The following is a 22,372-nucleotide window of genomic DNA, read 5'->3' as shown; positions in this document are numbered from 1 at the left end:
TTGCTGTCTCCACAGAAATATCAATGGTCCCTGCAAGAGTGTGCTGGTACAGACAAGTATATATTTCTCAGTTTAGTGGGAGTAATGGAACTCCTCTAGCATTAATGGGATAATTGCATATATACTGAGACTTCCTAATTCTGCACAGTTGGATTTCATCTCCAGTATTTCATTTGCAGATAGTCCTTTCCTGTCTACACCTAAAAACCCCTTCCCTCAATAAACAATTACTTTTCACTTGTAAGAGAAGCTTTAAGGGGTCAGGAACAGAGCAAACTCATTTAGTGCTGTCACAGGTGGCTTAAGTGTGACCTATCAGCCAAATCTGGTCTGTATAATTTAACAATGCAACCTGCAGCTCCCGCTTTTTTAATACAGAGCACTACATGCTGGGAATTTAGTTTTTGCAGGCCACACTTTCCTATTTAAAAACCACCCCCACCCACCCACCTGTGACTGCAATCTGATTCATCATGCAAGCCCCTGGGACCTGAAAAGCTGCCTGTGGAGCTCTCCAGAGGACAAAGATTGGGTGCCTCTACAGTAGAGTAGTAAGTTAGAACAAGGCATGCAGTGAAGTTAGCTACAAAGCAGGTTGCAAGGGACACAATATCGTTAAAACCAAACTGTCCAGTTACACCACACTGTAAAATGTTAAAAGCAATTAAAAAAATCACTGCCACAATAGAAAGTTTGAAGGGATTTTTTTTTCTTTTAGCATTTTGAAAGATTCACAAGTCATGCAAGGAGGATGGAACAAGCATGCATCTTATAAAGGAATGCAAGTCTCAAACAGATGAAGGGCAGACAATATTTAGGATGTTTCAAATAATTTCTTCCTTTAAAGTATTATACAAAAGTAACAATCTTTTGACTGCATTTGCACCAGTTGGCCAGTTTTAGATTTTTAGACTGGATCTGCATCCCAATATTCTGCTGGGTTGAACAACAGGGGAAGATGAGGTGAGGGGAATTATTAAAATCATGACAAGAGCTTGAATTGTCACAACAAACGTATAAGGAGTACAACAATCTCTGCAGAGACCCCTTCAGCCCCTTTACCACCATTTTCCTGAACATCTATTTTGATACTTCAGATTGGGAAGAAATGCCAGATGATGTTGAACCATTTTATTACAATAGCTCTTCACTGACGGGCCAATTGACCCATGGGTCTTCAAAACTCATGACATTTTTAATATTTCAGATCTTTCAAAAACTTAGTCGTCCTTTGAAAAGATTTCAAGTCAGTAGATTGTGTGCTAAACACAGAATTGGCTGTTGTGTGTCCAAAAGAAAGCAAGTCTTGGTAGGTAGATGGGCATATGAAATTGGACTTGTCCTTTAAAAGGAGTGTTGCGAGATCTCTGTGGGCCACTTATCCTGAAATATAAAGCAAATTCAAGCCCTGCTCATGACAGGGAGCATTCCTTTATTGTACCTTCACTATCCGAACGACCTGAGGGAAACACGCCAGTGGCCGACAAGTAGATTAGCAGCACACTGTTCGCAGGCAGCTCCTGAAATTCAAGCAAAGGAAAGGGGCAGGAAGAAAATTCAGACATTTCTTGTAACATGCAACATACATTCTGTATCAGCCTGATAAAATCATTGGTATTTACTGGTGCAATTCCCCTGCCCCAGTTGCCCTTCAGCCTTATGTGGCTCCTTTGCATGTATCTATATCGCTTACGCAGACACTTCTTGAATCAATGGGCATTTGGGATAAGAGCGGCCAGACTGGGTCAGACCAACAGTTCATCTAAGCCCAGTATCCTGTCTTCCAACAGTGGCCAATGCCAGGTGCTTCAGAGGGAATGAACAGAACAGGCAATCAAGCGATCCATATGGGTACACACAGTGATGTATGCTGCAGAGGTACTCAGTTGTATCTTTTTAAATATCTGTGATACGCTGGGTTCAGAGGCTGTAACAGCACCATTTCCCGCACATCCCCTCTTCCCTAATATCTAGTGAGAGACAGACTTCCTGGAACGTGGAATCTAAGAAACTCTCCAGCTGGCCCAGAATTCTGAAGGAGGTCTTAGCTCCCAGCCCCTCCTTCCCCCGCAAAAAAGGGCCTACAACAAAAATAATATCCCAAAACTACTCAGTTGGGCAACTTGCCAAAAAACAACCCAGGGTGCTGGATCCTGCATGGGTCTGTGCAAGAAACTCATATGCATCCATGTGCCACCTTTCCGTTCACTCCCTGCATGGGAGCACCGACATATCAGAGACCCCTGCTTTCTGGGGGAGAGACTGAGCATGCAGGCACGCACAACACCAAACACAGCCAGGAAGTTTCATTTTAGGCTCATCAGCTGTGAGACTGCTTCCTCTGTAAAGAAACAAGTTGTTTTTAGCAACTAAATCCCCAGGTTGCTGCTGGTACAAACAAATATACTGGGCCCTACAGCTATATTAACTGGAAATGAATTTAGCCACTGTACCTTTGTAGAATTCTTAGTAAAGATACTTATATATTTAGATCAGATAATCTGCCACTGAGACAGAGAAGTCATTAAAACTTCCATCCTATGAAGAGGATGGAGATTAACCCTTTGCCATTTACTTTACAATTTAAAAAGGCTACTAAAGGCTTAGTTTTCGGGAGGGGGGGAGTGAGGGGGATCTTCTTGACTCAAGTCACTTTTCTTTAGCAAAATGTACCATTCTAGAGATTTTTTTTTTTAAATCAACTGACAAATACACCTGATTTTACAAACCTTAAACGCTGCTGCTAAGAACGTATACAGCTGGCTGAAGGTAGGTTTATACAGCAAGTACTTATGGGGATTTTCCCGCCTAGCAGGTTTCTCAGTCGACTCCTATTTGAAAAAAAAAAAAAAAGCACACCATGTATATTCCTAATATAGCTTTATCTTTAAACTTCCATTTATCTGAATATTCATCTTCAATGTGCTTCCCCAACGTATTGGTCTGCCCATGTAGCATTCTCTACTGAGTACCACAGTAACAAAGTTCATGTCAGAAACCGTTTGACAGTCCGTATTCAAGCTTACAACTCAATGCAACTTGCCACCCAAATCCTGCTTTTATCCTGGATTATAATTTAGAGAGAACAAGGTGAGAAAATGCAGTCTCCAATTCAGTTAATTCCCAATCCCTTAATAAAGCTCCTTGACCATATCGTCAAGGACACAATGTGAATATAGCACACGTCCGCTTCAGTCTAGTGCCTCGTTTTTTACTTTATTCTCCCAAGACAAACATTTTCTTCCATTTTATTTGTACCTCAACACGCTGCTGTGAAGTGTGCCGACAAAAAACAAGGACTGGCAATTCTTCCCTTTGTCTACAGATGAAACACAAAATGCATCCTAAATATCTAGACTACACTAACAGGGATGACCCAAATGAGAGGGACAAACTGCAAGTCCAATAAGCAGAAAGAAAAGAGAGGGGCTTTTGGGAGGACAGCAAACAAAATAAAGTCTTTCCGTTATAACCAAACAATACTTGCGACTGAAGCTTCCACATATAATAGAGAAGCTATCCTTACCCAAGTCCAACTCTAGAGTTTGAACTCCCTTTCTGTAAGTATCAGAATAATCGTTATAACAACGTAACTGCCATGCTCTATGTATAGAGCAGAGAGAAGATCACCTAAAGTTAACAGAATTCTGTTGCCAAGTTTGCAACTGAATATGAAACTCACCTGCATTCCAGGTTTGTTCATTTGTGAAGCCAAGTTCATTGGTTCCCTTTCCAGTGCTTGCAACATTCGGAACATGTCAACCGTTAATTCACTGAACTTTACCTGCAAGAGGAACGCTGCCATCACTAATGCATCCTGTCTGGCATAGGGTAAATAGGTACTCTGCTTCCTAAGAATTACCCAGGTAAGAGCATTGAACGGTGTACTGAAAAGATTAGAGTGCAAGACTATACAATGTCTAAAAGCACCCAACATTTGGTTAAGATACTCGTAACCCCACTGCTGACATGGAAGTATAGAGGTAAGATACGAAAACCACTTGACCTCATTGTTAGCTAAAGACAGACAAATTCCCCAGTCTTTTTGAAAAGATGTTCGTCTGTTGCATTACCCGTGCTCCAATACGTCTGTTAGTCTGTAAGGTGCCACAGGACTCTAACCACCTGTGATGTGACCCTCATATGTGCAAGTGTCACATAACAAGCAATGCAACAGATTGGGTTTCTCCAGACTGTCCCACAAAAGACATGGCACTAGCATGTTTTAAATGTGCACAACAGGCTTCAGGTGTCAGAGAGAGATCATTCTTAACTAGCATAATGGATACAAGTGGTAAAAAAAGGTGTGTGTCAATGGGCTGATATGGAGAGGTCACTTACCTTGCAGTAACTTGAGTTTGAGCAGTTTTGTCGCTACGGGTACTCTTTCGTAGGAGGTGCCCATGCACTCTTGACTAAAGAATGCAAAGTACTGTGTGCAGGGCTGCACCTAACAGCACCTTGTGCCTCCAAATGAGGGCATATAACAAGAGGCACGGACCTGCAGTCACTCAGTTCCTTCTTGACTGTGAAGCAGAGCTCCACAGCTGAGAGAAAGGGGGAAGGGAAGTAGAGCACCCATAGGAACAAAACAACTTGAACTCAAAGTTACTGCAAGATAACTAACCTCTTCTTCAGGTATGTGTCCCTATAGGTGCTCCACCATAGGAGACTCCCAGCAGTAACTCAACAAGGAGACCAGTCCAAGACATTTCAAAGGATCACCACCAAAGGTAGCATCATCCCTGGAAGCAGGTAAAATGGCACAATGCTCGGCTAAGGAATGAACAGAAGACAAATTGCAGTCCTACAAGTTTCTGTTACGGGAACGTCTTTCAGGAGAGCTACAGATGTGGACTGCGCTATAGTGGAATATGCTGTCACTCCGTGAAGGGGCTGCATCCCAGCAGATTCATAACAGGTTAAACAGAAACCCGAAACCCATTTCAAGAGTCTGAGTGTAAATCGGTTGTCCCTTCCTCTTCTGTGCAGTCTACAAATAATCTGGGAGAGGCCCAAAACGTCTTAGTCCTGTCCACGTAGAAGGCAAGAGCCGTTTGGACATCTAGTGTATGTAGGCTGGCCACCACTCTGGAAGCATGAGGCTTTGAGTTCCTGGTATGTGGATCTCTTGATTAACATGATATTCCAAAGAGCTTTGGAAGAAGTAAGGATGTGCTACAGCATAACCATATTTCTATAGAAGGTAGTAAATGGTGTGTCTGCCATCAGAGCACTGAGCTCTCTCAGAGGTTCTATAAAGAACCAAGTCTTGAAGGAGAAGTGGAGGAGAGAACAGGTAGCCATCAGTTCAAAGGGGGTTTTCCTCAGGGCACTGAGATCCAAATTAAAAATTCGCATTGGGGGGGCCAGAGGCCATACCAGGGAAACAAGTCATGTAAACCCTGGAGGAATCTGGCTGTACTGGGATGGGCAAAAAACTGAGAAGCCATCAAAACGTCGAAGGCAGTGATAATGGGCAAATGTACTCATTGCTAGACAGCATGTCCACAAATCCAATAGTTAGTCTAGGATTTTAGAGAGCAGAACACCTCTTTAGTCTATACAAGCACCAGAGAACACCAGGAATGCAAGTATTTCTAGTTTTGAAGGTAAGTTTTGCAAGTACTAAGTTTCCTGCTAGATAGGAGAACTGACTAGACCTTATCCAAACATATTAGCTCCATGCTCAAGAACCATCTAGGAACCATGCTCTCAGATTCGGGGGGGAGGGGGTTCGGACAGACCAGGGTCCCAGAGTTCTGGGACAGGAGATCCTTCGTGAGAGAAAGTCTGGGAGGCATTGCCAAAAAGAGGTGAAAGAGGTTCAAGTACCACACTTGTCTTGGCCAGAATGGCGTTATGAGAATAACCATCCCTTTCCTGTTGCAGTTTAAGGTCTTCAGGATCAGAGGTAGAGCAGGTAAGCACATCACAGGATATGGGGCCACAGTTTTATCAGGGCAGTCTCTATCCCCCTGCTGATTCATATGTAAATAAGTCTCCCCCTGTTTTGATTCCACACTGCTCAATTTACATCGGAGACAGGTCGATAGCTGCCTTCCCTCGAGTTCAGGAGAAAATCTGTTTCTCCCTGGGTTTGGTCACAGACTTTGAAGCATATCAGCAAGTATCCATAATTTCTCATATAGTACTTCCAAAATATATGTATTATGATATTAATCACCAGTAAGTCACAGGCTTTCATAAAAGACCTTACTAAATAAAATTTTTTAATACAGTAATTTGGATTCAGTTGAGTCAATTACTTATCATCTGAGGTTCAGACCCTCATCATTAACAGTTAAGAGATATCTCCCCCCGCCTTGCTAGTTTGATGGCTTTGTTTATCTTTAAAGTAAGTATACCTTCATTATCTCTGCTTGTCTGACCAACCTGCTTGTCAGGCAAATACGCATTCCTTTGTCCAAAGTGTGTTTGGCAAGCAATGCATAAGAACATAACTAGCCTATATGTATAGCTTTGTACACACAACATACAAGAATATTAATGATCAGCCAGAGCCTGCCACCTAAGGGCTGAAGCCCAAAGCCTGAGCCCCACCGCCCCTCGGAAGGTGGGGAACTCACTGGCTGCTTGCTCCTCCAGCGTTGTGTCCCAGGTGACTTCAGAGGGGTCAGGGTCCAATCCCTGCTGGCAGCCCCAAGGCAGGGCATCTAGGAGTGGTGCTTTGCTACTTTGCCCTCCCTGCCAGCCCAGGAGGCTGTGGCCACAAGAAAAGTCCCTGGTGGCCCCATGCGGCCACAGTGGTCGCATTCGAGAAAAACTGGTCTAGATCTCCTCCTCTGAAAGCTCAAATATATGGGAAAAGTCTGCTGCGGATGGTACCGTAACAGTTTAAAGAGCTCACATTTGGGACCTACTAAACTGTCTCTGTTGCAGAAACCAAGTTCCCAGAGACCCTTGAGTCCTTCAGGGTGTGGATGACTGAGTCTGTCAGCACTGAAGAGCTTGGACCCTTTAAAGGGAAGGTCATTTTCAACCATACTCTGCACCTTTCTCTGGAGACCAGAAGACTGGAACCAGGATGCTCTTTGCATAACCACAGGCAGGTATGTGGCAGCCCAGAGGGAGGTTTTAGCTATAAACTGACCTTCTGAAATGAGGGTCTGAAATTGTTCCCGCTGATCCCGTGGCAGATGGTCAGTAAAATGTGTGAACTTGAAATATGTATTAAAATCGCATTTCACCACAGGGCTTGGTAGTTTGCCACCTGAAATTGGAGAGATGCAGAGGAGTAGTTTTTTCTACCCAGGTCTAAGACTCCTTATCATAAGGAGAGAGTCTAGAGTGGGTTTGTTGATTTCTCTATTAGCCGCATCCACCTCCAGGGAATTGGGAAGGAGGAGGAAAAACAAATATTCCATTCCCTTGCTCATTTACAGGTGGGTTGGATAGTAGCAGGTGTTTGCTAGACTGCGCAAATAGGCAATAATAGAGCCTCATTGATTGGGAGAACAATTTTCTCGAGAAGTGATATTTAAAATGTCCACCAAGGAGTGTTGAGTCTCCTGGACCTCTTCTCATAGGATCTGGAGGGATGGTGCCAGGCATTTCAGGGGGGTTTGGAAAGCCCAAAAGTCATCAGCATAAGATTGCTCTCAGTAGACGGACGCAGCGGGGTGTGATGGTATGGTGCCAAAAAGAAAGCCCTGTACCAGGACCTTAGAATCGAAAGCAGGATCATCCCTCGGGCTGAAAGGGGAAACATAAGATATAGGTGCCGGTACTGGAGTCCAGCTGGGGTTCAATCTGGGAGGATTGTGGTTGGAGATGTTCACGCAGTACCAGGGATGGAACGTTTATAGAGGTCCATAACAGGGGAGATTCCAGTTCTTCCAGTTATATAAGTGGTCCTCTGTGGAGAGAAATGTGGAGAGTGCTCGTGGGCTATGGTATCCAGAAGTCTGGTCAGTACTGGAACCTGGAGAAGGGGTCTGTGCTGGAAAGAAAAGCATGGTACCAGAGAGGCTTGTAGAGGAACTTCTGACATCAGAGCTCTGGTGCAGGGAAGGCCCTGACAGTGGAACGTGAGTGGGAGGCCAGCATGCATCTCAGTGCACAAGACATGCGAGTCGGTATCCAGGGAGATGGCTGCTTGTACTGTTTATTAGAAGACTTCTCCTCATGCTGCTTCTTGTGCAGTACTGGCGGCTTGGTACCGAAATCAGACAGAGGCCCAGCTGTACCCCTGGAGGAATGTGAGGTCTCCTGAGAGTGGGATTAATGAGGCTTCTTCTTGGAAATCCGAGCCTCTGGAGGTGCTGCTGGAGCTGCAACAGCCACCGGAGCACCCTGGGATGTTGAGGTTGACATACAGTGGGGGAGTGAACAAACTCCACTGGGGCTTCCGAGTGTGCCATTAGCAGGTGCTTCAGCCTACTCTCTGCCTTTGCAAGGACTACTTTGAAATACTGCACAGACCCTACACCTTGATGGGACGTGGGTGGCTCTGAAGCAGCTCAATTGCCCATCACTATGGTGAAAAAGACTTGAAGCAGGTCTGGCAGGACTTAAATCCCAGGGTCTTCAGCATCACCCAGAGCGCTAATGGACCAAAACAGAGGACTGAGATATGGGGGGAGGCGCGAAGCGGCTCAGAGAAGAGTAACCACCCTTCTAAGCACAACTGTGTTAAAACTAAGAGGAGAAATAAAATAAAACAAATAAAGGAAACACTAAGAATTGCTACATTTAAGTAAGGCAGGAGGCTGAGAATGAGTGGATGTGCATATCTCCATATTGAGCTGCAGCCGGTTGAGAAAGAACTGAGTGGCGGTCGGTCCAGGCTCCTTATATGCCCTCATTTGGAGTCACAAGGTGCTGCTCTGCTTTGCATTCTCCAGTCAAGAGCACTTGGATGCGAGCGTATCCTATGGTGGAGTACCCATAGGGACATACACTCGAAAGAACAGGACAGAAAGGATAGTTCTTGTTGGTTATCACTCAGGTTTTGCCAAACTCTCAGCTAATTTACTGTCACTCTTAACATCATTGCTAAAGGATTTTATATTTGCCTCTTTTGGACTCTGCAATTTCCTTTAGTAGAATCAGAAAAAACCTAACTGTTTTCAATTCCAATTGAAGACTGAACATACAATGCCTTGTCTCCTTTACCTGGTTATTGCAATTCCCAATAATTAATGCATCTGCAAGAGTGAGCTGTCCCACGATCATTCCCTGCTCCAGCAATGGGGCCCCTGTTTCAGCCAGTCGGTTGGAGGTGATTACAATGGTATTGTCATCATTTAAAACCATCACAGGATCTGCCTGGAAAGAGAACCAGCACAGACCATGAATTCCAAGGAAACCTACAGAGTCAACGACCACAAGCAAAAGGGACTATATCCTGTCACTCATAACAGACATCCCATAGCTGAAGTGAAGACTACTTTATGGTGTCTTAATAATGTGCCTTTTATATCCTATGGCTGCAGAGCAATTCCAGCTTGGAAAAGGAGCTGCTCTTAGGGACTAGAAGAAAGTACCTTGGATATTTAAACACAAATATTTGTGTGGCAGCACTTTAAGTGCAGTTGAAAGGAGAACGTACCATTCAGGATAAGCCATCTGACTTAGTTTCCCAGAATCAGAGGAAACAAACTTCACTAACACAAGCGCAGCAGGCAATCCACATGCAGCCCATGCAGATAATTGGTAACACTTTACATGGCAGAAAAGACTTGCATTATTTACATTTCTCTTCTTTCCTAAAGAGAAATAAGGACGGAAACAAGCCAACAGTAGTCCAGCATTTCAATCTAATAATGATTAAATACTGGAGCATAGGTCTTCGTACACATGTGTGTGCATACACATTGTACAAATGAGGTGATCAGGAAACTGTCTCCTATTTTAGAGAAGAAATCCTCATTTTTCTTTGTAGCAAGACATAAAAAGGGCAATATTACAGCTATGCCAAGACATACTGTCAGTATAACTGTTAAGATTATACTGTATTTTCCATTACATATTGCTTATGCATTGCCAGAATAATATGCCAATACTGCAAGCATCAAAATATACTTATTTGGAAGTTACTAACAATACAGTCAGAAGCAGGCCTCCCACAAAGATGGGCCTGTAGCTGGCAGACCTTCTATAGCAGTTACTATGCCAATGGCTATGTTCTGACCCCAATGTCACCTGAACACCAGGTGTAAGAAGAGAGGTGGTGGATTGCTGAGAGATAGCAGGTCACAACCTCAAGTTTCCACTAGCTGCTAGCTTTCTATTGCTTGAGCAGATCTGGCTCTGATGTCACAGGAGCCTCCTTAACAGCTCAGCTAATGCAGAATATTTCATCAGCAGACTGGAGAGGTGTGTGACACACCTGCACACAAGACTGTTCCTTACTAGCTCGCTCCCCATGGCATGGCCTCAGAACAATCTGCAGTGAAGAGTTCCCATGTTTTACTTTTAAAACAAGAGCGGGTTTTTTTGGACACTTTCCAACAAACTGCAGAGACCAAAGTTTCCTTCACTCTCACCTCAACAAAAGCCGCCACCTCTTGAAGAACCAGGTTCCACTCCACCTGGTCCTCAGTGTTAAAGCGGTGAGTGTAATCTTCAATTTCATCTGACAATTCCTGAGGTAGAAAGTCCAAAGGAAGAGGAATAATGAATAACTCTTTTGGAAGGTAAGGCAGTCACCTCTCATAAATAAGGCGGTCTCAGCACTTCAGGGATGAGACATCTAAGCAATCTAATTATGGAAGTTTTGATGGTCATTACCCACATGACCATATCCAATCTGGAACATGGCCAAAAAGTTGGCCAGCATGTGCTACTTCAGGAGCCAGGACTCCAGGTACCCTTACTTTGCCCTCTGAGAACACAAATACCTTTCAACAAACCCAAGAGCAAGGGATGGCACTCATTTACTATCACAAGTGCTGACTCAAATCTAAGGTTACAGATAACTTTCAACAAGTTCAGGAAGTGAATGCCCTGTCCTTTCCCGATGCCTCCTCTGCTAGTTTGTGCTGTGCAGCCCTTTGGTGTCTGTCCCACTGGATCCAGACAGGCAAAGAGCAATGCAGCCTACATAAAACAGTCAACAGCAGGATATGGCTTGCAGCAGCGTAGGAAGGTTTGTAGTGGTAAACACCCATTTTTTCATGCTTTGTGTGTATAAAAAGATCTTCTATACTTTCCACAGTATGCATCCGATGAAGTGAGCTGTAGCTCACGAAAGCTTATGCTCAAATAAATTGGTTCGTCTCTAAGGTGCCGCAAGTACTCCTTTTCTTTTTGCGAATACAGACTAACACGGCTGTTACTCTGAAACTTGGGAAAGTTTGGTGTTCCTGTCATTACTCTTTGGAAAGCAAGACTGTCGTGAGAAACAGCCATCCAACTGCAGACACCCATGCCTACTTGGATGGTTTTCCCTTAATATGAAGTCTCTTCAAGTGGAAATCAGCAGGTCACTGGAGCGTAACGTTTTCCCTAAACACAATAAAGTATCTAATTTGGTCCTGGATATTCCCTCAACTCTAAACATACTGAAGATGGATTACTGCTTGATGACATACCCTGGACTGTATCCTAATCCCTATGTATCTATTGTCCCCCAAAGTCTGAAGCAGTTCTGAAAGGTAAGTCTTTCCCTCACCCCCACCATGCGCATACACAGACTAACCTTCCTGTCCCTTAAAGTCTCAAGCCTTTCCCAATCTGGTTTCTGGAAGTGCACAATAGATTCTTCTCATTTGCAAGAAACACCTCACAGACTCCAGGTACCAGATTGGAAAGGAACACAGCACTGTTCCGAGCAGAAGGACTAGAATCAAAATGGGAGGGATTTCATGGAGACTTTTGAGGTCAGAGAGAGGTGGGAGCTACTGGCAGGGGAGGAGGGAGATGCACAAGGCTAGAGAGAAGACCCCCAAAGCATTCAGACAGCTGAAACAAGTGTTATATTCACATCCACACTGTCTGGGGTTTATCCAAACCCCACTTAATGAGATCTGCCTTCCACCAATAGCAAAAACCACTCTTTGGTCAAGGGCTCGGGTCATTTACGTCTACATGATGCACAGAACACCAAAACACATAAGGATGTTGTTCCTCCCACTGCAGCTCCCAAGGCCAGATTTAGTTAAAGCTGTATGATTAACAGGAACAGCAGCAGCTGAGATCTTGCGTGTGAGATTTCAACTGAAAGAGACATATCCTGCATGCCATAATATCCTACTACATGCAGGAAGAATAGCTCTCCGTGACTAGTGGCCTGTATTGCATGGGCATGTACACTTTCCATTGTCCTCATATCATTAATTTACCTTTACGAGGTCCTTCACAACATCCATTTTGTTGAGCAAAAGACAAACCACTATAAACCTTGCATAGTAACGCAGCTTCTTAACCACCAGTTCAGGCCTGAAAAATAAAAATAAAACACCAATGCAGTGGTCATGGAAAGACGATCTGTGCTAACCCAAGCATGAATTCAAGCAATGTAGGAGCTGCTCTAATTTAGACCTGCTGGGCATAATCCCTAAAGGGCCCCACACATCAGCTAAGGACCAGCAGAGCTCTGTGCTGCCTTGCACACATCCCCTACTCAAATGTGGGATGTGGATGGGTAGTGCAGGAGTTGGCTCTACTGGCTTTCTGCCAGTTTATGGTCAGAACCTGTCTCCTTTGAGTTATCTGCTGAGGGATGACAAATGAGAATCTGGACCACTGAGTCCAACCATCAGAGAGAACAAAAGATTAAATATCTGTAAGTTCAACTATGGGACATAACGTCTGATCACATTTTCACCTTTGTAAAATAAATCTGCCACAGTATTTAAAGGAGACATCTCTGCCAAGCACATCTAGTCTGAAGGAGCTCTGACACCCCAACCGGAGCGAGGAGATTCTCCAAGGAAAAATAAGCTAAGATCTGAGGCCAACAATAAGAGACACTAAAATGGTTGTTTAGTCTATCTGCAGATTTTCAGAGGGTATGCTCAGAAAATCAGTAAGTCTAGGCTCTGCTAACCAAGTCCAAAATGCTTGAGTGCCTGTAACAAACTTGGCAGGCAATTCTATATTGCAGTGATCATCAGTATAAAACTCACAAAAATCAATCCAGATCACTTCTTCTCCAATTCTAACTAGCCACTGACCTCACCTCCCAGCCAGAGCACAGGACTGACAGCCAGAACCTCCTGAGTTCAGTGTCTGCTAATACTGAAAAAAGAAAAGCAGGATGAGGCACCTTAGAGACTAACCAATTTATTTGAGCATAAGCTTTCGTGAGCTACAGCTCACTTCATTGGATGCACTCAGTGGAAAATACCCACTGAATGCATCCGATGAAGTGAGCTGTAGCTCATGAAAGCTTATGCTCAAATAAATTGGTTAGTCTCTAAGCTGCCACAAGTCCTCCTTTTCTTTTTGCGGATACAGACTAACACAGCTGTTACTCTGAAACCTGCTAATACTGAATCCTCCTAGTCTCTTGGGAGCCTGACGTGTTAGACAACACCTCACAGCATCCTTCTGAATGAGCCCTGCTCCGGATGGCTCCCCATAAGAACGCATCTCTCAGGCTTTCTGGAATAGTTAATGGACAGGGAAGACACATTACCCTAGTCAAGTGTGGTAAGGCTGCCAAACTGCCAACATCACTGCACTTCAGAGAAGTAAAAATAAAATGACCTGTTATTTCCTCTACTTTGCTTCTGGATGAGCAAGTTAATCTCCCAGCTCTAGAACATTACGGGGGTATTTCCAGTGACAGCACTGATAACAAGGGTTGGGAAGAACACAGATGAGCAGCTGAAGGTCTTCCTTGCTGCTGAACCCAATTGCTAATCCTGCTAGTCTCCAAACATGGCTGGTGGTTCTACAATAAAGTGTTTAATCAGGGTTGTTAGGATTAACAACGACTTCCTCTGAGGAGCTGCTCTTACACCAGTTATTTTCCCTTAATCACACTTTAAAATTCAAGGTTGCTTCTGCTCATCGCTCTAATCCTTGAAAACAAAACAAAAAAAAAGGGCAAGATGCTGGTGCAGTCATACCTGTCCTCTTTATTGACTTGGGAGTAATATGATCTCTGTCTAATAGCTGAATAGAAGGAGAAGGCCTCATTCAGGTAGCTGGTTTCAGACGTCCGCAGGCTACGGGAGAAACATATTACCTCACGGCTCCATGTATAGGTTCCTGTCACCCATACCTCCCGCCACTGACACACAAGATGATTGAGTGGATAAAACATGCTCTCTCTCAAGTGAGTGCCACATTAAAAAAAGCAAGTTTCCCAACCCCAGCACATGATTGAAGGAGATTCCAGAGCTTCAATTTTGTTTCAGTCTAAGGAAGTAGCCAGCAACAAAGACCAGATGTCAGTACCTCATGCCCATATGTACAGGTGATATATTAACATGGAAGATTTAAAGGGAACAACAGTTTAAAAACCCAAACTAGTAACTAAATCTCTATGCAAAGTCAATGCAACATATATGGAAGACTTTAAAGTGACCCTTGAGGTCGAAGAAGCAGACTTTAGCACTGTCAGTAAAACTAGCAGAATAATATTTGGGCATGAGGGTCATCTTTGGGATCCACTTTTTGATTCTGCAATGAATCTTTTTGGGCAACAAATGCTGTGAGTGGCCCCTCCTGAGGCCTTCTTGTACCACGCCTGAGGGCATGCCTACACTAGAAATATAAGTCGACCTAAGTAAGGTCGACTTACAACTACTGCAGTAATTACTATGGTGGTTCACATCCACAATATCCTCTTTCTGTTGGTGGTGCACATCCTCACTAGGAGTGTTTCCACAGACTAGAGAGGGGCAGTGAGGGGGGCTGAGAGCCTGGCCAGCAAGGAGCCGGGCCAGCTGTTGGTCTGGGAACCAGAAGCGGGGATCCAGGGGGCACCTGTGCTCCGAGCTGGGAGGACACAGCCTGACTGGGAGCAGGGAACCCGGAGAACAGCTGGGCTCTAGCTGGAAACCCCCACGACCCCAGTGACAACTGGGCTTTCTTGTCAATTTCATGGTTCCAGTATGGAGCTGCAAAATTGACAAGAATGAGAGCCAATAGCAGATGTAAGTAATGCAGTGTCAACATGGACACTGCGACACCCTAACTACACGACATACACCCTCCATTTCTCGGGGAGGCAGAGTTATTATGTGGGTGTAAGAGGGCACTTACATCAGAGGGAGGAAGGCTGTAGTGTGTACCCTGACTAATTAGGTTGACGTAAGCTGCCTTATATCAACCCAACTCTGCAGTACAGACCAAGGCTCAGTCACCTGAGAGTACACGATTCCTCCCAACCCCATCCTTCGCCACTGGCTCAGGAAGGAAATTGTTCTGGAACTATCACCATGTATGCTGCATGGGGCCATGAGCAATACCACTTGTCTCCAGCAGACACAGAAATAGATTCACTTACTAATAATGGTAGTAGAGCTGCCCAATCTTGGAGGCAATTTCCCCAATCTGCCACCTCTTCAATCCATATCGATTGTCCAGTACTTGTCTATTTCAAGCAAGAGAAAAAGAAGAGTATTAATATATCCCATGATTTTCCCAGAACAGCGACCCATCCAAATCCAAGTCAAGACACCATTCTAAGACCAAATCCTGCTTGCCTTATTTACATGGGTATTCATAACAGCCCATAGAGAAAGTTTTATAATCTAACATGGCATTTACAAGCCAGCTCTGGCAGAGTTGTGCACACATTAGAAGGGGCACATTGCAAAACAAGGGATTTCACAGCCCCAAAAATGTGTGACAGCTGGCGGGATAGTGTTTCACAAATAACGTGAAAGAGGGTCACAGCTTCCTGAGAACACTCAAGAGAGCCGGGTACAGTTAGGTGTAAAAGATCAGCTTGAGTAGCAGCAAGACATTGCACCCATTCTACATGGGCACACAGGTGCACTGCAGAGACCCTCAGCAGGTTAAGGCAGCGTGCATGTAAGCAGCCTGGGAGTTTTTGGTTTTGTTTTTTAAAAAAAGGTTACAATAAGAAAAGATTATATGCAACATTTTTTGGTTTAAATTTTAAATTTAAACTCTTCAGGGCAGGGACTGTCCCTATTGTGCTGTCCCAGCACAGGATGAAACTCAGTCCAGGCCTCTGGGCACTACCATAATACAAAAAGAACACTGCAGAATTATTTGAAGATGGTTCTCAGGAGCATTTTCTTACCTATGCTGCTGTTGAAATTTCCAGAGTTTAGTGTAAACATCAAAGGTTCGCCCAAAATAGGACTGCCACTGCTTCTGCCCATACTGAGGCAAATCTCTGCAACAGACAAATGCAGAAGAATTGCAGAATACATCAATCAGCCCAGAATATGAGATGCAAACTCGGTCAGAGATTTTTGTTTGGGTGGGGTGTTTTTTTTTGTTTGTTTTAAAGTTAACATTTGTATTCTTAAAAAAAGGCTTGTGATTTTCTATGACCAGTCTACACCTGCAAGTTCATGTTCTGCCTCTGTGGGTAGACCAAATACACCACAGGCAGAAGAGGTCCTGGGTTCAGGCTGCAGGCCAGTACTTGGGTTCATACTTCCTACTGGCACTGCAGAGTTAGGGCAGGGGCACTTTGCTGGAGACACCACACTAAACTGGGTCAACTCATGAAGCAGCTTCTGTGAGTGCGTCAGACAGACACGTATTCCCACACCCCTTATGCTCAGGCAGAATTATTTGGCCCCTGCATAGACAAGACTGGGCATTTCATTAACACTAACAATTCCCAGACAAACTTGGACAACAACATGAATATTTGCTAACGGTCAGTTTGTCACTGATTGAGAATGGGAGAGAAGGGCAGAGTAATGCAGAGATCTGGTGCCTTTAACTGCCTGGCATCATTACCACCCACCCCATGCAATGTCATATAATCTACAAGGCAACACTAGAATCAGAGGCAGGAGGAGGATACGCTGGCATCAGCTAGCATTCATCAGTACTTGGGACATAGCCTTTTGGTGGCTAAGAAGGTATTTTTGCCTCTGAGAGCAAAGAATAGTAGCAAAGAGCTGCTACCTTTCTTCAAAATCACCCACACACCACCACTCCAAACACACTGCCCTGCACTGCAGTATAAACTCATTTTCACCTGCACAAACACACACAACTCTCCCAGCACAACACATCCCACACACAAATCAAACCACCAGTATACATAATAACCCCCAAAATCACTCTGAAGCCTAGAATGTTTATTGGGTCACCATGAAGTGATGGAAAACAGCTACCAATACAGCTGAGAGCTTTTTTTGCTCAGAATATCACCAGATTCAGTCTTCACTAGGATTCAGTCTGTTACCACCCAATTTTAAGTTCTCGGTCATTTTTGTTTTTTTTGTTGTTTTTAAACTCAACTTTATAAATTACACCTGTGCAACAGCAAAGGCTTTTATCTACTAGAACATCACTATAGACTGTGCATTTATAATACATACAACATATTATTATGATGTACTTGCCTCATCCTGCTATGCCTGGAATTAGGGGATGGCTGCCACAATATGCAAGTACAGCAACAGCTGGAGGGAGCTAATGCCATGTGTGAATTCACAGAATGTGTTTACATGAAGTAGGCTGGTGGGCTGTGCAGATGCAGACACACATGTGCATGTGTATAGATGCATGATTTGGAGTGGAAAGGAATTCATGTTTTCCAAGCTCCGTGACTGTGCCTTTTTACCACAAGGTGTCAGGTCTCTTGACATCAGCAAAACACAAGACACTCTCTACATATTTACTGTAACCCTGAAAACAACTCCCAAAGGAAACGGCAGAGTTCTTGCAGCTCCTATGCTCACAAGCAGGCAACTGGAAACTGCAACAAAAGCAGTTATATGCACCAAATACTAAATATCATCCACAGTCAGGAACATACTGCGGAGACTTCAGTTGTACCAAAATCTCCTCTTTTTTTGGGCAGAACACATCATTGTTTGGTTACTCTTAGACACTATGTTACGCAGCCTCTATTACTGTTGGCAGAAATGGGAAGTTAATGGTCAGTGGAATAAAATTAAATGGTCCCCAGTGATTGCCCCATAAGCCAAATCTCCTTGGAGCTTGTGCTGTGTAAGGGCAACTTTGGTATGAAACAATTGTTTATAGACCCCTCCCTAAATTACAAAAGGCAGGCCCATTTTCCTAAAGCCTGTTCTATTCCAAGGCAGAGAGAATACTGATTTAATTCAAAGCTCCTGTAGATATCAGACTGCATTTTTTAATACACAAAAGGGATTTAAGAGGTTACACAGAGAAATTGCCCTATATTTCCTCCGGGGAACTTCTGCTATAAAATGCTATAACAGGCTATCAAAGCCAGTTCACCTGGAGCCTCTATTCCCACTTCCCCATAGCACTAAAGGAGATTCACCCTTCTAGTTGCAGACATACACTAACTGGCTGGGAGCACAATGCTTAGTGTACACAAAAGGACATGGAATGTCAGATAGAATGAGGGGGCCACAAATCGCATTTCACTGAGATTTAATGTGACAACAATATTTTGGGATGCCATGACAATGTCTCCAAAAATAAGCAGTTAGGGCAAATCAAGCATAATCCAATTCAAATCTTGGATTAGACAAATGGCTCTCTCCATTCTTCATCAAGGGCTCAATCCTGCAAGGTGACTGAGGCAGTTGAATACCTCTCAGTCTTAGGCCCTACGATTCCATACGCAAACCAGTTATCCAAGAGTCACTGGAGTCAGCTGGCATGTGCCCGTGCCCAACCCTCATCAGCTCACACTGTAACACTACAGCACTTATATGAACAGAGCAAAGGTGAGTGGGGAGACAAAGCATCACACTTACTACTGGAGACACCTATGCAAGAAACAAAATGGCAGAACTTACATTCCATGGGACATTCTTTGGAGGCAGAGTTAAGGTGGTTTTGCTACCTTTACTGTGAATTTCCATGTTTTTGAATATATTTGTTTGTAGCTACATTAAGGATTTTAAATCTTTAAATTCCCTAGACATGCTCCCAACCTTACTTTCACCCTAACAAAGAGCCTTTTGTAAGGGTATCACAAGCAGCTTGGCATGAACTCCATGGAGAAGACAAAAATATCCTAGCTCCTTGAAGTCAACACATTCAACACAAACCTAGGGTAGAATTTCAAGACAGGCATACAGCCCACATTTCAAGAAGGCATTACATTTAGTTGTTTTTGAATCAGGTCAAGAATTTTCTTCAGGAGAACCCTATCCCAGATCAGTAAATTGGCTCACCTACTTACTCTACATACTGAATAGCCGATCATATCTTCTATAAACAGACATTCTGAAGCCCCACCCCCAATAACAACTTCAAAAAGAAGGACAATTGCAACCTCCCAGGACCAAAGATCTTTAACAGAGTCCAGCAATGCCCCTGAGATGGGCTATTGCAACATGAGAAGGAAACCCCCTCACTTCTCCCTTGCCACTACTTGGCCGATGACTACTTTTTACAGGAAGTCCCCCTCCCCTCACAGGAGCAGAGCTGTGCCAGAAGGCACCAGGGGAAGGGATGGCTACAGGAATGCAGCCTCTTGCTGATCATGCCAGGCTCTTTAGAGGAATAAAAAGGAATAAGGCAGCAGAGTGGTATTTCCACAGCAGAAAGGAGCAACATTGTTGTCTAATCTCTTTAACAGAACTCCAAGTGGGTTAGGAAATTAATATTGCTGTGCTTATCTGCCAGCTCTATTTCCCACACAACATGAGGGAAACTGGCTGACTCATTTTATGCAAAGTGAATCAGTTATTGGCGTTATCCCTACCAGCCTGGAAAACCATTTCAACAGCTGTTGCTATCGTGATGCTGCTGATGCCTGAGAAGTTACACAGGAATTGGCCAGAAAGCAGGTCCTGCCAGACTCCAGCTAGCTGCTCCTAGGGTCTGAAGCAAGTGGATGGAGTCAGGTCTGAATGGGATTCCATATGGTCGCAGGGCCTACTGTGAGAAACGTCATGAGCTTCGGGACACCTCATGCAATAAACAGAACAAGTTTGCTTCAGGAAGTCTTAATGAATCTTAACATTTGTTTTCTGAAGCATCATAATCCTTCCAAACTTTAAAGCATTCTCTCTGGCCACAGACTCCCCAGGTTGTCAAAGAATAGCTGTGGAGCATCAAAGCAAGCCCCTTGCTGCAATCCTCATGCTGCTTTATCCCCAGCCCCATCCTCCTCAGGGTTGAGAACATTCCTCACACCTATTGCAGTGACCGCCCCCAGTTCCAGCTGACTCAGCCGCAATTCTGCTCTACCAGATCAGGATGACAGGTTAGTTTAAGCAAGAGGCTAAAGTGGGGAGATCCTAGAAGAAGCCCCCCTCTTCCTCCCCTCCCCCAAGTAGTCTTCACATTATTTTGGCCATTTCACATCCACCACAAAGTGAGCGGAAAATGTAGCTTTAAACAAGGGAAAAATCAGGCATTCACATACTACATTCTTTACTTGTAACACCCTGAATGTGTGGGTCACCCCTCACTTTTCTGTACATGTTGCATCTCTGTGCAAGTCTAAGAATTCCTATAAAATCCAAAGTTTCCTGGTTACTTCCGTGCTTTGGATTCCCTCTGATTAATGGCCTATTACAATACTTCTGTCCTTACAGCATGTACATGTTGGGCCACTATTACTTACAGAAACTCCTGTGTAGCTGCACATTTACATTTCAAGCAGCAGGCAAGCCTAATCACAGCTGGCATAGCCAGGTACCATGCCGTTCCTGGGTTCCCCTGGGAACAAGGAGGGTCTCCATGGAAACAGACACCAGCACTTTTGATAACACCCTAACAGCATAATAAAATTTCATTTGTGACAGTACATCACCACAGCACCACCAAACACTGTTGGGCAGGGAAGGGCAGCTCTTTGCCATCGCCACCCTCTCACCCATTTGTTGCCTTGTGATCTGCACATCATTCATGCTGCCTTCCTCAGGAACTGCTCTCATCAGTTTCATCAGGAACTTTTTGTTTGGGTGTGCAAGACAGGAAAGAGGAGGATAAGTACTATTTAATTACACACAACTATTATGGTAATCTCTTTTGAATATTATGAAATCTCAGAACGTGCAGATTTGCCTTATTTGCTGAGAAAGGATTAGATATTCTGATGTTTAATCAATCTTAATATTCTGTGGACGGGCTGTTTGGTAGTTCCTCCTTCTCCCCTACCCACTCAAGCAGATAGGGACTATGTGACCCAGCTAAAAGAGAGATACACAATACGAAAGAAAACTGGATACATTATGGAAAGATGCTGTGCTATTTCAGGTCCTATAACAGGATAATGGCCCTTAGCAAAGGGAAGGCATAATGGGAAACAACAACCTGTTACTTTCCTTCCCCATAGCCATCTCCCTCTTCTCCTCCTCACCTCTCTCCAGGCACCTAACCCTGAAATGCAAGCCATCCAAATCACAGTGCAGGATGCAGAAGTGACAGACAGATTTGCCATATGGGATGGATAGTGCAAAGAAAGGAGTATCCCAGCCACTGAAGGATAGGCAAAATATGCTGAAGGGATTGACTAAGAGAACAGTGAAAAGACATTCAGTCATTATCTAGAGTTTGCTACTAAGCCCTCCAATTTTAATGGTAAACAAATGCCTTTAAAAATTCAGATTTTAACTCTCTCTAATGTTAAATAGGAATGAGTGAAATCCCACAATTGCTCCTGGGGCATGGCACACACTATGGGTGTAGTCTGTTGGTCCATGTACTGCACTGAGACAGATGATGGATAAAGCTGCAGTGAACTTTCAGCCCCATGTGGAAGTTTTCCCCAGTTCTTGCTATGACCTGCTTTACGAGGTATATCACTTCATCTTGTGTGTTCAATAATTCATTTTCCATCAGTGGTTCCAACCACATTGCTGACAGAGGCCAGAGCTGCACTGGTTGAAAACAAGTTAAGGAATATTCCTTTTGGGTAACCCCACATGGAAGCTGTCACAGAGGGACATGTCTCAGACTGAATAGAAGACCTACAAAATCCAGGGAGATTCTCAGCAGGCCTACAGCAGCAATGCGAGGAGCAAATGCTACACTTGAATTTAACAGAGAAGCTTTCCAGAATGATGTGTAACTTTTTTGGGGGGGGGGGGCGCGGGGGGAGTGTGTGAAGGTTTATGTCCTTGTGCTTGTCTGTTCACAATCATACAGTCACTCAGCCAGGACCACCTCTTACCTCCCATACCCAGATACCAGGACTGTGCAGTAACTCGCCAAGGGGCACAACCTCCTTACCAACAAGCCACTGTGAGCTAGAAACTGCACCAGAAACCTCCTCAACAGCACTGCTTCAGTGGGGCGGGGGCAGCACCCCAGATCAGAGGCTGGCAAGACCCCGATT

General features: G+C 44.2%; 1 protein-coding gene across 2 annotated transcripts in view; it reads right to left on the bottom strand.

Moving 5' to 3' along the window:
* SCAI (suppressor of cancer cell invasion) overlaps window positions 1-22,372 on the bottom strand; it is a 107,428-nt gene that overhangs the window by 21,017 nt on the left and 64,039 nt on the right. For both annotated transcript variants that reach the window (XM_073313759.1, XM_073313760.1), the window contains exons 4-12: window positions 16,193-16,288; window positions 15,428-15,514; window positions 14,043-14,141; window positions 12,309-12,405; window positions 10,512-10,610; window positions 9,139-9,291; window positions 3,683-3,784; window positions 2,730-2,831; window positions 1,442-1,520 (exon numbers count right to left, since the gene is read on the bottom strand). In XM_073313759.1, coding sequence (XP_073169860.1) covers window positions 1,442-1,520; window positions 2,730-2,831; window positions 3,683-3,784; window positions 9,139-9,291; window positions 10,512-10,610; window positions 12,309-12,405; window positions 14,043-14,141; window positions 15,428-15,514; window positions 16,193-16,288 — 914 coding nt within the window. The remainder of the gene's footprint in view (window positions 1-1,441; window positions 1,521-2,729; window positions 2,832-3,682; window positions 3,785-9,138; window positions 9,292-10,511; window positions 10,611-12,308; window positions 12,406-14,042; window positions 14,142-15,427; window positions 15,515-16,192; window positions 16,289-22,372) is intronic.

The sequence above is a fragment of the Lepidochelys kempii genome, chromosome 16 (assembly GCF_965140265.1).
Source record: "Lepidochelys kempii isolate rLepKem1 chromosome 16, rLepKem1.hap2, whole genome shotgun sequence".
Classification (NCBI taxonomy): Eukaryota; Metazoa; Chordata; order Testudines; family Cheloniidae; genus Lepidochelys; species Lepidochelys kempii.
Note: the sequence above shows the minus strand (reverse complement) of the source record. Positions and strands in the feature narration are given on the sequence as shown.